Below are 12,832 nucleotides of genomic sequence, written 5' to 3'. Positions count from 1 at the left end.
CACACTAATAAGTTGAATAGCAAAACACTGTTTTTTCAGGCATCTGGTCCTTTGGCCAACAGGCAAGTTTTTCATACTATAGTTATAACAAAACTGATTGATTCTTTTTCAACTACTTTTTTTATCCAAAAGTTGAGATATGTATTTTTATAGCACAATTCATTCACTCATTTTCTGAACCACTTATCCTCAAGGTTCGTTGGGGATACTGGGGTCTATCCCAGGCAACTATGAGCACCAGGCAGCTGAATAGGTGGACTGTGTCGCACATAGGGGGAATTTAGAGTATACAACCTGCTTATCATCAATGTTCCCTCTAAGCTGCACGCGTGCACAATTGTGCACTACTCTCATCTTCTCTGCGCAGCAGCAATCATATGGCGCGCAGTAAATAAAATCCAAACTTTTTTTTATACCACTTTCCCCATGATGACGCCGTTTACGTGGCAGCCAGTGGTAGTAGCTCTGTCCACTGTTATGTTTTTCGTGTTTTACAGCATGTTTTACATGAAAAATTGGAGGGAACATTGACATGCACCTGCTTATGGCAGGTGTGCTACTGGTGTTCCCATAGCGAGCAATGATGATGTCGCTCAGTGCGCTCAGGCAGGTTGTCTTTCTGCCCAGACCAATGAAAAATTAGAGGGAACATTGCTTACCATGCATGTTTTTGGGAAAAGGGATGAGACCAGAGTACCTGGAAAAACCCCACACGAGCCCAGGGAGAACATAGTGAGGAGCGACCTGGGATCGAACCCTGTGAAGCTGACACGCTAACCGGTATCACCGCCACAATAATCAGCCTATTAATTAAACCAAAAATCATTCTCATTGGCGCTGACTTAAAAAAAAATAGTGCAAACAGCATATTTTTGAACTGCCATCAATTAACATAAACAACATCGTACATGACATAAACATGAATATTTTACAAATTCCCTAAGGAGAAGAACCAATAGACTTTTCTTGAGGAAATACATAATAATTTGTGTCTTACTCAGTTTCATGGAGCAATTACATCCACTCGGGTGAATCAAAATAAATAAAATATATTTGCCGTATTTTCACGACTATAAGGCGCACTGAAAAGTCTTAAATTTTCTCCAAAATAGACAGTGCGCCTTATAATCCAGTGCGCCTAATATATGGAAAAAAAAACAGAAAACCAAAAACAAAAAACCACCACTGTCGGATAATTAAAAAAACACAAACGCCTGAACTGAAACAATACTGTTAAATATGCAGATGCCATCTTAGTTTACAAAATCTTCCATCATATAGCTCCTCCCCCACTGCAAGAATTTATACAAAAAAATCCAAAACATCAACAATGGCTGGCTCTAGAGGTGACTGTGTCGTGAGTGCGTCATACCTGGAAGTCAATAGCAATTACCGTATTTTCACGACTATAAGTCGCACTGAAATTTCTTAAATTTTCTCCAAAATAGACAGTGCGCCTTATAATACAGTGCGCCTTATATATGGAAAAATGTCATTCATTGAGGGTGCGCCTTATAATGCGGTGCGCCTTATAGTCTTGAAAATACGGTATACAATATAGCGCAATTCTGACTCTGAAGTGTAAACTCAGCATGAACCAAAGCTGCAGATGAGCTCTAAAACAGCCAATAAAGTCATCATTGTCTCATATCAAAAGTGTCTGTGCTTCACCCCTTATCTCTCTTGCTCATATATCCATTCTCAGTTTTTTCATCTTCCACCCCCATTTTCTTATCTCTATATTTTGGGCGCACAGCCCAAGGCTGACTCTATGTGAGGAGACAGCAGTTCTAATACCGACTATAAATATATCATTGTAGTACAGTACAGAGCTGGTGAGCCACAATGTGTAAACCCATGCATGCACACACACACTACCACCCACACACTCTTATTTGTTTCCATATGTGTGATGTTTATTCATGGTTGTGCTTTCATTAAAAGACATTTTACAAGGCTGAGAGGTTATTCATACGAAACATCTCCCAGTCATAAGAGAGCTCTGTCAAAGGTAAATATTCCTATTCATCACTATGTCTACACATTGAAATAGGCAGACAAAAAGGACCAATCAAAAAGTCAATATAAGAAAAGACTATCTTAATAATACCTCAATTATCCTAGTGCTAAGTCAAAGGAATTACTTTGGCTTAGAAATGTCTATATAGTAGAGCATGGGGACAATTGAAAGCCATTTTTTTTCTTTTTTTTTCATTGACATATTTCTGAATTAATAACGGATTGAAAAAAATGTTGATATGCTGAAGCACATGTGTCAAAGTGACGGTCTGGGGGCCAAATGTGGCCCGCCGCATCATTTTGTGTGGCCCGGGAAAGTAAATTGTGAGTGCTGACTTTCTGTTTTTGGGTCAAATTAAAATGAAGAGTATAGATGTATTTAGAATTTGGTGATTTTCCCCCTTTTAAATCAAAAATGATAATTTTTTAATCCATTTTTTGTGTTTTTAGTTCAAAAATAATTTTGTAAAATCTAAAAATATATTTAAAAAAAGCTAAAATAAACATTGTTTTAGATCTATAAAAACGGAATATTCAGGGCTTTTAATCCAGTTCTTTTAATCCATTTATTTAAAAAAAATTCTAAATATTATATCGAAAATGGTCCAGCCCACGTGAAATCAAGTTGACGTTAAAGCGGTCCGCGAATCAACGAGTCTAACACCCTTGTACTAAAGCAGTGCTTCTCAATTATTTTCTGTTAGGCCCCCCCCTAGCAAGAAGAAAACTATTCGCGCCCCTCACTTCCCACCGTGACTATAAATAAAATCATTTTATAAAAGTGTTATAGGTACAACATGTGAAATGTTGCACTCTCACAAACATGACAGAAGTAACAATGAGAGCGCCACTGCCAGCTACTGTTGTGGATGCGCAATTACACTTTATACTAGTACGGCCAAATAAAATCTTGTTCCCCAGGGTTACACGCGCCCCCCCAGGTATCGCACCGCCCCCCCCCCCCAGGGGGGCGCGCCCCACTATTTGAGAAGCACTGTACTAAAGGAACGACTAGTGCGCTATACTAAATATACATCATTATGCAATAGAACATTATTTGAAAAAATTGAGGTAAAACGTGGCCAGGACGTTTGGGGTCTAAATTGATCTTCCAAATGCAAAATGGCCACAAGAATCAGAAAATATATGGGTAGACCTTAAAAGGCCGCCTTAAAACTTGGCTCAGTTATACTAGTTGTACCCTGCAGAGAAATCCAGCATACAGTATGCTGATTCCTATTTTACAATGAATATAATTGTAAAGAAATATTCACTCATATTATCTACTTGTGTTAATGTTATTTTCAAGTACACTGAACTATCTTGTGTAGAAAATGAACATTCCCCAAATTGCCAGCAACTCACCTTTCATTTGAGATTCATACTCGGCCAGACTCCCCTTCTCCCTCCTCAGTTTTCCATGTGATGTCATCATCTTGATGCTGAAATCCTCCCAAGTTTGGTGTGTTCTTTTAATGTCCCAATTTCCACTCCTTTAACCTTCAAGACTCAGTATCCGCAACCTTTGACCTTGAACTTCCCACCTCAGGGTTGACCTACTGCTTCTTGCAGCTCAGGGAAGTCCGTTATGTCCATAGAATGCCGATTCATGGGTAGGTTGTTCTGAAAATAGGGATAGAGAGAATAAGTGACCGTATAAATCAACCCAAGTAGAGAGCAAAAGGAATAGTGACACTAGAGATGAGAGATTTAGCCGGAGAGACAGTCTAATGGTGGTTGGGGGGTTTCACATCACAGAATGGTCAGTGCCAGCACACTGTGATGAGGAGTGTGATAACAAAGGTGGAAGGGAGGGAGGGGGATGGAAGGATGAGAGTTGATGAGTAACAGCAGAAACCAAGAACATTCTGTGCCTGAAGGGCAGGGATGTCCATAAAGGTACGCGTCACCAAAAAAAATGAATTCAGCAAATTGCATTTGGATGCTGACTCATTTTTACTTGTTAAAATGAAAGGTGAGGAGGTATGATGACAGATTTTCGCAGTGTGTTTTGTTTACATATCCCAGATAGAAGACATACCTGACATCATTTGATTACTAGTATGCAATGTGTGTACACAAGTCTTAAACCAGGGATGTCAAACTCCTAACTAAAAACACAGAAAAATGTATTAAAAATATACAATTATTGATTTAAAAGGGGGAAAATCAGGAATTTTAATATTCATCTATACTCTTTATTTTAATTTGATCCTAAAACAGAAAGTTGGCACTCATCATTTACTTTCTCGGGCCACACAAAATGATGCGGCGGGCCAGATTTGGCCCACGGGCTGCCACTTTGACACCTGTGTTTTAAACTGTTAAGCAGTCAGTCAACGAAGACAATCCCAGCAGTTTGCAATGCTTTTGTCATTACCTAGTTGTTGATGTTTCAGTATCACATCTACCATAAGCAGGTGCATGTCAATGTTCCCTCTAATTTTTCTTGTAAAACATGCTGTAAAACACGAAAAACATAAGAGTGGACAGAGCTACTACCACTGGCTGCCACGTAAACGGCGCCATTATGGGGAAAGGGGTAAAAAAAAAGTTTGGATTTTATTTACTGCGCGCCATAATAGCTGCTGCGCAGAGAAGACGAGAGTAGTGCGCAATTGCGCATGCACGCTGCTTAGAGAGAACTTTGTATGATCAAGTATCACGCTTTTGGCACCAAAATGATACATTTAAAGTGTCAAAAGGCCAAAGGATTTGCTTTCACTCCAGATGCCCTTCTTGAAGAAAACCACACATTTTTATCCAGTCTGTGGAAGCAGGGGGCCAGGTATTTGTAGTCACTAACCAAGAACTGAACACCTGTTGTCTGTCTACACCAGACATGTGAAAACTACGGCCCGTGGGCCACATCCGGCCCGCCGACATTGTCCAAATAATGTTTTATTTATGTATGTTTTTTTTTTAAATTTTTCCCAAGATGGCGCAGTCATGCGGAGGCCAATGGCAGTAGGTCTGTCCGCACTTATTTGTTTTTTTGTGTTTTACAGCCCCTCTATCTTTTTTTAAATGACATTTTAATATTTCTTATTACATTCCTTTTTACTTTACTTTATACTCTACTTTTTACTTTAATGATGAGTGATGAGTATGTTAATACTTTAGTCCTTTTTTTCTATTTATGTTTCATATGTACTGTTAACGGATGCACTTTTTTATATGTATCGCATCTTGTGCTGACCCGGCCCATCTGTCAAATTTTTAAAGTCAATGTGGCCCCCGGGCCCAAAAGTTTGCCCACCCCTGGTCTACACTGCCATTCCTGGATATTGTAATTCTGCATATTGAAGGAGAGAAGACATATACCACAGTGGTTCTGTTTGAGTACTTCAGAACACAATATTTTGCACAGGATGTAAGCACTGACAACCACAGAAAAAACACCACATCCTCTGTCTCAACAGGTTCCTCACTTTGCAATTGATGGCAAAGTCTGACAGTTTGACATGAAGTTTGATTTGTTCTGACCAGCTGACCCACACCAATGGTTAAACTAGCACAATCTGCTCTGTGTGTTTTACAAGCGCTCTATCTAGACTTGAAAGTTTAAATCTTGCAAAGTAGCAGTATTAGTATTATGATTAAAAAGCTACATTTACATTTTTTTTTCAGGCAAAACCAAGCTATGGGAATAAATTGAAAGTTAATGGAGAATTACAGGGAACAAATGGAGTAATTTCTTCATTGCTGAGAATTACCAGGACACTTAGACCTTGGAGGAAACTCGCAGGGCTTCATCAGCATGTGACCTTAATCTACACCGAACAAAGTGAACGTTTTAGCTCTGCCAGGGAGGGATTTAAAAAGACGAAAAATGTATTTTGAGACACAAAAGGCATAAGAAAAAAATGTCCTTTTGAGGATTTCAGAAGAACTGTTTACCTAAGGCAGGGGTGTTAGACTCGGGTTGGTTCGCGGGCCGCTTTAACGTCAATTTAGTTTCACGTGGGCCGGACCAGTTTAGAAGTAATATTTCGATTTTTTTTTATTTTTTATGAATGGATTAAAAGAACTGGATTAAAATCCCTGAATATTGAGATTTTTTTTAGATCTAAATTTTGTTTTACTTTAGCTTTTTTTTTTAAATACATATATGTTTAGATTTTACGAAATGATTTTTGAACTAAAACCTGAAAAAATGGATTAAAAAATTACAATTATTGATTTAAATGTCAACTTGATTTCATGTCGGTCAGACCATTTTAGATATAATAGTTAGATTTTTTTTGTTATAAATGGATTGAATGAACTGGATTAAAGGGACTGAATATTCATTTTTTATAGATCTAAAACAATGTTTATTTTAGCTTTTTTAAAATAAATTTTGAGATTTTACAAAATGATTTTTGTCCGAAAAACTGAAAAAAATGATTAAAAAATTACAATTATTGATTTAAAAGGAGGAAAATCAGGAAATTTAATATACATCTATACTCTTCATCTTAATTTGATCCTAAAACAGAAAGTCGGCACCCATCATTTACTTTCCCGGGCCACACAAAATGATGCAGCGGGCCAAATTTGGCCCCCGGGCCGCCACTTTAACACGTGACCTAAGGCAATGCAATACAATAATAAAGTAAAACAATAACATACATAAACATAGGCTTAATGTTGTGTCGGACTCATTATGTTCATAACTACATATTACTAAAGAAAAAAGGGATGCCTCATCAGATGTAACACAGGATATGTTGTAAAATGGAACAGCATGAAGTAAATAGTGTGTGTGAGTGTGCATTTCCTGAAACAACACACACACTGAATGCCACAAAAACTGTGCATTTATACTACTTCAGAAATTAAGTAGCCTTCTCTCTGTGTGGTATTAATGATATAAATTTAAAAGACCCCCGGAACCTAGATTTACTGAAACTAAAAGGTTTATGAGCAGTAGTAGTAGTAATTTGTACTTTTTATACAGAAGCAACATGTCAACATTTTAACTGTAATGAAAAAATATACATAAAATAACTTAATCCTAATCTTTTTGTTCTACCAAAATACATGTTGACTAAACTTATAAACATTGTCTAATGCCCTTTTACCAAAGGCCAAAATGAATCACATTTACACAGTTGTCACGATGAAATTCGCAGCTGTTGACTCCGATCTCACTCCACACATTATAAAAAAACAAAAGTTAAGGCATTTTATTGGAGTACCACTGCAGATGTTTGCACAAGCATGGGGTTTAATCATCCAGTTTGAATGTACGGTAATTTAATACCCAATTCTGTTGGGAATATGATTTTGAAACTTTCCTACAGCTGCACTGTCTTTAACAGCTGCCTACTCCCGGGACAAAAAAAATGAAGCCAATACTTCGTTTTTTTCCATTTTGATATTAATTACTCTAAGATTTGTTTTACACTAAAATGACAACTCAAATGGTACAACATTACATAGAACAATTCATTCCCAATTACAGTCCTGGTTACTTCATTTGTTATGGCATAGATTGCTCCAAATTCATACAAATCCAATTACCATATTTTCACGACTATAAGGCGCACCTTTCCAGGCGCATTTTTCCATATATAAGGCGCACCGTTTTATAAGGCGCACTGTATTATAAGGCACACTGTATTATAAGGTGCACTGTATTATAAGGTGCACTGTATTATAAGGCGCACTGTCTATTTTGGAGAAAATGTAAGACTTTTAAGTGCGCCTTATAGTCGTGAAAATACAGTAATTGCTATTGACTTCCAGGTATGAGGCACTCACTACTTTACAGTCACCTCTAGAGCCAGCCATTGTTGATGTTTTGGATTTTTTTTGTATAAAATCTTGCAGTGGGGGAGGAGCTATATATATATATAAGATAATATGGCATCTGCATATTTAACAGTATTGTTTCAGTTCAGGCGTTTGTGTTTTTTTTAATATCCGACAGTGGTGGTTTTTGGTTTTCTGTTTTTTCCATATATAAGGCGCACTGTATTATAAGGCGCACTGTCTATTTTGGAGAAAATTTAAGACTTTTAAGTGCGCCTTATAGTCGTGAAAATACAGTAATACCATCTCAAAATGAATATGGTGAACTTTAGAGATTGCATTTTAAATGTAGTTTTAAGAGTAATTCATTGGCCAAACAAGTTAGGGCTCTGAAAAAAATACTATGCAGAGAAGCAAAATCCAAATACACACAATAATATATGAGTCACAAATTATTTCTGGTCAGACAAAATCTGCACTATCAGATGTTATTTATTCATAGTAGGGTCCTTCTGAAGGTTTGCAGCCACATTCACTTTTATCAGATGCATAAAAACACATAGCAGGGATGACATTTTCAAGGTTGCACTGCAGAACTACCATAAACCATTGACTGAAGGACCTCTTGCATAAAGCACTAGGTTGAAGATTTTTAATCAAACGGTAGAAAATAGCAACAATTAATATCATTTTCTCGTTTCGAAAGTGCCTTTCAGCTTTGCAAAGGCACCTATGGGAAACAGAATTAAAGCGATTTTTGCATATCGCTATCATTTTTATCTTCCTTGTTTTTTTTGGTGCGCATCGTTTACACCACGTGTCAAAGCGGTGGCCCAGGGGCTAAATCTGGCCCGCTGCATCATTTTGTGTGGCCCGGGAAAGTAAATCATGAGTGCCGACTTTCTGTTTTAGGATCAAATTAAAATGAAGAGTATAGATGTATATTAAATTTGCTGATTTCCCCCTTTTAAATCAATAATTGTCCTTTTTTAAACATTTTTTTCTGTATTTTTAGTTCAAAAATAATTTTGTAAAATCTAAAAATATATAAAAAAAGCTAAAATAAACATTGTTCTAGACTATAGTAAAATACAAAAGAATGACATGCTCTTCTATTGATGATTGAATGCACGGTACCTGGACATTTCGTCGAGAGACACTTCGTCCCTGGACTTAATGTCAAACGGATCTTTGGTCGCCGGACAGTTCGTCGAACAGACATTTTGTTGCCGGACATTTCGTCGGTGACGGACGAATTGTCCGTCGACAAAATATCCGGCGACAAAATGTCCGGCGACAAAATGTCTGTTCGGCGAACTGTCCGGCGACCAAACGTCCGTTCGACGAAACGTCCAGGGACGAAGTGTCCGTCGACGAAACGTCCGGTCACGGAATGCACAATAATATTTAATTTTGTGAACAATCCCAGTTGTAAATTTATGATGAGATTGAGATAAGAGTGTCGCACTCACTTGTATCCAATACAGTCAAAGTGCCTTAAGCAAGGCATCAGTAGCACAATTGCTCTTGGTTGCATAGTTGACCAACTTCACTGTGTTCATTCAGTTGACCAATGCTTTGGATAGAAGGCTTATTGTAAAACTTAAAATATGGGGTTGGCGCTCGAGACCTGTTTACTCCCCAAATCCTGTCAAGGTGCCCTTGAGCAAGCAAGCCAGGTGCTGTTTCTAACACGACAACAGCATCCACCTCAATCAGAGTGGCAATGGTTAATTTTGTAAGTGTTTGGTTGGTCTGTAGGACCTTGAATTTGAGATCCAACGTAAACAAACATAGAAAACGAGTACTTGTTTGGTGTACAAATCCTGGATACTTTCCAAATATCCCTTTGCAGGCACAAAACCACAAAAGAATTGGTACTCTTTCAATGATTTAGCGTTGTTTGACCAACTTGTGGATTCAGGTTACTGTATATAGTGCCCAATAAGAAATATTGTGATGTATTTTTTTCACCATACAAGCCTATAAGTTTCATAATGCCAAGCAAAACATGAAACCAACATAAATAGTACTCAATATCTGCTTGTTTTCTTTTCTCTACGAGTACAAATAGCACCGATGCTAAACAGGGCCAGCAGCTTTAGGTGCAAGCTGATGTGATGTGTTCACTTCTATTTACATTTGCCATAAATCACCTCCAATGGCACAGTAGCTCTGCTCCACACAATAGCCACAAACACCAAAGCAGAAATTCCACACACACTGCAAAGGATGCTCACATATTACATAATGTAGTCATCAGCACGTGTCACCTACAAACGCTTAAAACACTTTACATCTTACATACATACAAAGCCAATCACTTTACATGCTCACAACCACTTCCACTCCCAGACACGAAAACTGTCACAAAAAAGCACGTACAAAGCCAAACACAGAAACAGGTTGTCAACGTTGCATACCTCACTTTGTTTTCCTCTGCTATCTCTTTCTATCTTTTCCTCAGATCTTTTCTCCCATCCCTTATTCTCTTCATTGGACAGACAGCAAGAGCTATGTATATTTGAATTTGACAGATCCCTCTGAGCTGAGTACTCTCCAACCCCCCCTTCTCCCTCATCTCTCTCTCACTCGCATGGCAGACTCAAAAAAGCATCCCTCCCTCCCTTCTTCCCTCCTTCCTTTCTTCTCCTCTCCTGCCAAATAATCTAAATAACCACCCTCTCATACGAGAGATGCTAAACTCCACCCATTCCCTCCCTCTCTGCCTCATGAAGCTACCCAAGCCACGCCCACACACTCTCCTCTCCTCCGGGCGCCTATAAATACCTCTGCTGCTATGAATACACCATCTTTCTCCCTCAGCATCCCTCGTTCTCGCTCTACCCCCCCCCCCCTCCCACCCATCCATCATTTGCACTGCAAACACCCCCACCCCTCCATTTCTCTCACTCTTGCAAATGTTATTCTGATGACCTTGTATTATTCACCCTTACATGACTTGCATACACGCACAAACACGGTGATGAATACAATGTATACGGACGTGTTTGCTGGCAGCTTACCCTCATCAAGGACTTGAAACAGTCCACTGCTTTATTTACATTACCGTATTTTCACGACTATAAGGCGCACCGCATTATAAGGCGCACCCTCAATGAATGACATTTTTCCATATATAAGGCGCACTGTATTATAAGGCGTACAGTATTATAAGGCGCACTGTATTATAAGGCGCACTGTATTATAAGGCGCACTGTATTATAAGGCGCACTGTATTATAAGGCGCACTGTATTATAAGGCGCACTGTATTATAAGGCACACTGTATTATAAGGTCAAACATTTAGAACATATCTCCTAAGAACTCAGTTTAAAGTTGGACTTTTAAATTACTGCAGAACTGGTTATTTAAAGTCAATGTACCGTATTTTCACGACTGTATGGCGCACTGTATTATAAGGCGCACTGTCTATTTTGGAGAAAATGTAAGACTTTTAAGTGCGCCTTATAGTCATGAAAATACGGTAATTGCTATTGACTTCCAGGTATGAAGCACTCACTCACTACACAGTCACCTCTAGAGCCAGCCATTGTTGATGTTTTGAATCTTTTTGTATAAAATCTTGCAGTGGGGGAGGAGCTATATGATGGAAGATTTTGTAAACCAAGATGGCATCTGCATATTTAACAGTATTGTTTCAGTTCAGGCGTTTTTGTTTTTTTTAAATATCCGACAGTGGTGGTTTTTCGTTTTCGGTTGTCTGTTTTTTCCATATATAAGGCGCACTGGATTATAAGGCGCACTGTCTATTTTGGAGAAAATTTAAGACTTTTAAGTGTGCCTTATAGTCGTGAAAATACGGTACGCATACTACTAAGATCTATTGTGACAGTCAGCTTTTGCACTCGTATGAAAAATGTATCAGCCCGAGTGAGTGACATATTTATAGTAATTCAAGGGTGTCCCTGAACTGAATGCACTGTAATAAAAAAATGTTGTATTTTACATGCACTACATGCACTTGACAGCACGCATTGTCTACAATTATGATGGACAACATAGCTCTGCAGTGTTTTCTGGGAAGGAGGGTACCAACATCTGGTGCAAGATCTTCATGTGCACTGAGGGTACATTTAAACAGAATCAAATCTTCCGCTTCAGGCTGTATAGCATGTCACGCACGTAATTAATCCGTGGGTTGCCTGGCAACGCACTGTAACGCCATAAAAGACACTTCCCAAACCCAATCCAAATCAAAATAGTCGAATCTGGGCTGATTCTCACTGAGTCATTGGCTATTTTACCTTAAATATGACCACATCATTACAGGCCAAGATCTATTATGGGATCTCTTTGTATTTTACATTGTGATCTGCTGCCTTTGTGTGGTTGATTAATTACGAATTGACAAATTATGGAAAGAAAGCATTTTTTCAACATATATGAATAATTTAGAACTAGAGTTGTCCATATTCCAAAATTGTGTTTGTAAGAAGAGCGTGGAGTATTTTCTTTACATTATGATACTCTAAGCATGCCTTTCTCTACACATGATATTGCTGTAACAAAATAAATAAGCAGAAATGCAATAATTAAAGTTGGTGACTTGGGGAATTTGTGTTTAACCATTTGCACCTTTATATGCACAAGACAACATGGTTACTACCAATGTTCCCTCTAAATTTTCATTGGTCTGGGCAGAAAGACAACCTCCCTGAGCGCACTGAGTACCAGTGTGAGCGACATCACCATTGCTCGCTATGGGCACACCAGTATCACACCTGCCATAAGCAATTTTTCATGTAAAACATGCTGTAAGACATGAAAAACATTAGAGTGGACAGAGCTACTGTCACTGGCTGCCGTGTAAATGGCGCCATCATGAGGAAAGGGGTAAAAAAAAATAATATTAAAATACAAAAGTTTGGATTTTGTTTACTGCACGCCATATGATTGCTGCTGCGCAGAGAAGACGAGAGTAGTGCGCAATTACGCACACCTTAGAGGGAATATTGGTACTACCCAGACCAATTAACCAGCTTGGGTTTTGAACGGCCATCTCTAATAACTACAAAAATAAAAGTGTCATAAACCAGCATAATTGCAGGAG

The 12,832-nt window shown here is 38.4% G+C and overlaps 1 protein-coding gene across 2 annotated transcripts in view; it reads right to left on the bottom strand.

Annotated features, from left to right (window-relative positions):
- The window catches only part of arhgap4b (Rho GTPase activating protein 4b), a 31,090-nt gene extending 20,698 nt beyond the window's left edge, over positions 1-10,392 (bottom strand). For both annotated transcript variants that reach the window (XM_077722128.1, XM_077722139.1), the window contains exons 1-2: positions 10,182-10,392; positions 3,385-3,642 (exon numbers count right to left, since the gene is read on the bottom strand). In XM_077722128.1, the coding sequence (XP_077578254.1) occupies positions 3,385-3,454 (70 nt within the window). In that variant the 5' untranslated portion in view covers positions 3,455-3,642; positions 10,182-10,392. The remainder of the gene's footprint in view (positions 1-3,384; positions 3,643-10,181) is intronic.
- Positions 10,393-12,832: the final 2,440 nt, after the last annotated feature.

This window comes from Stigmatopora nigra, chromosome 1 (genome assembly GCF_051989575.1).
Source record: "Stigmatopora nigra isolate UIUO_SnigA chromosome 1, RoL_Snig_1.1, whole genome shotgun sequence".
In the NCBI taxonomy this organism is placed as follows: Eukaryota; Metazoa; Chordata; class Actinopteri; order Syngnathiformes; family Syngnathidae; genus Stigmatopora; species Stigmatopora nigra.
Note: the sequence above shows the minus strand (reverse complement) of the source record. Positions and strands in the feature narration are given on the sequence as shown.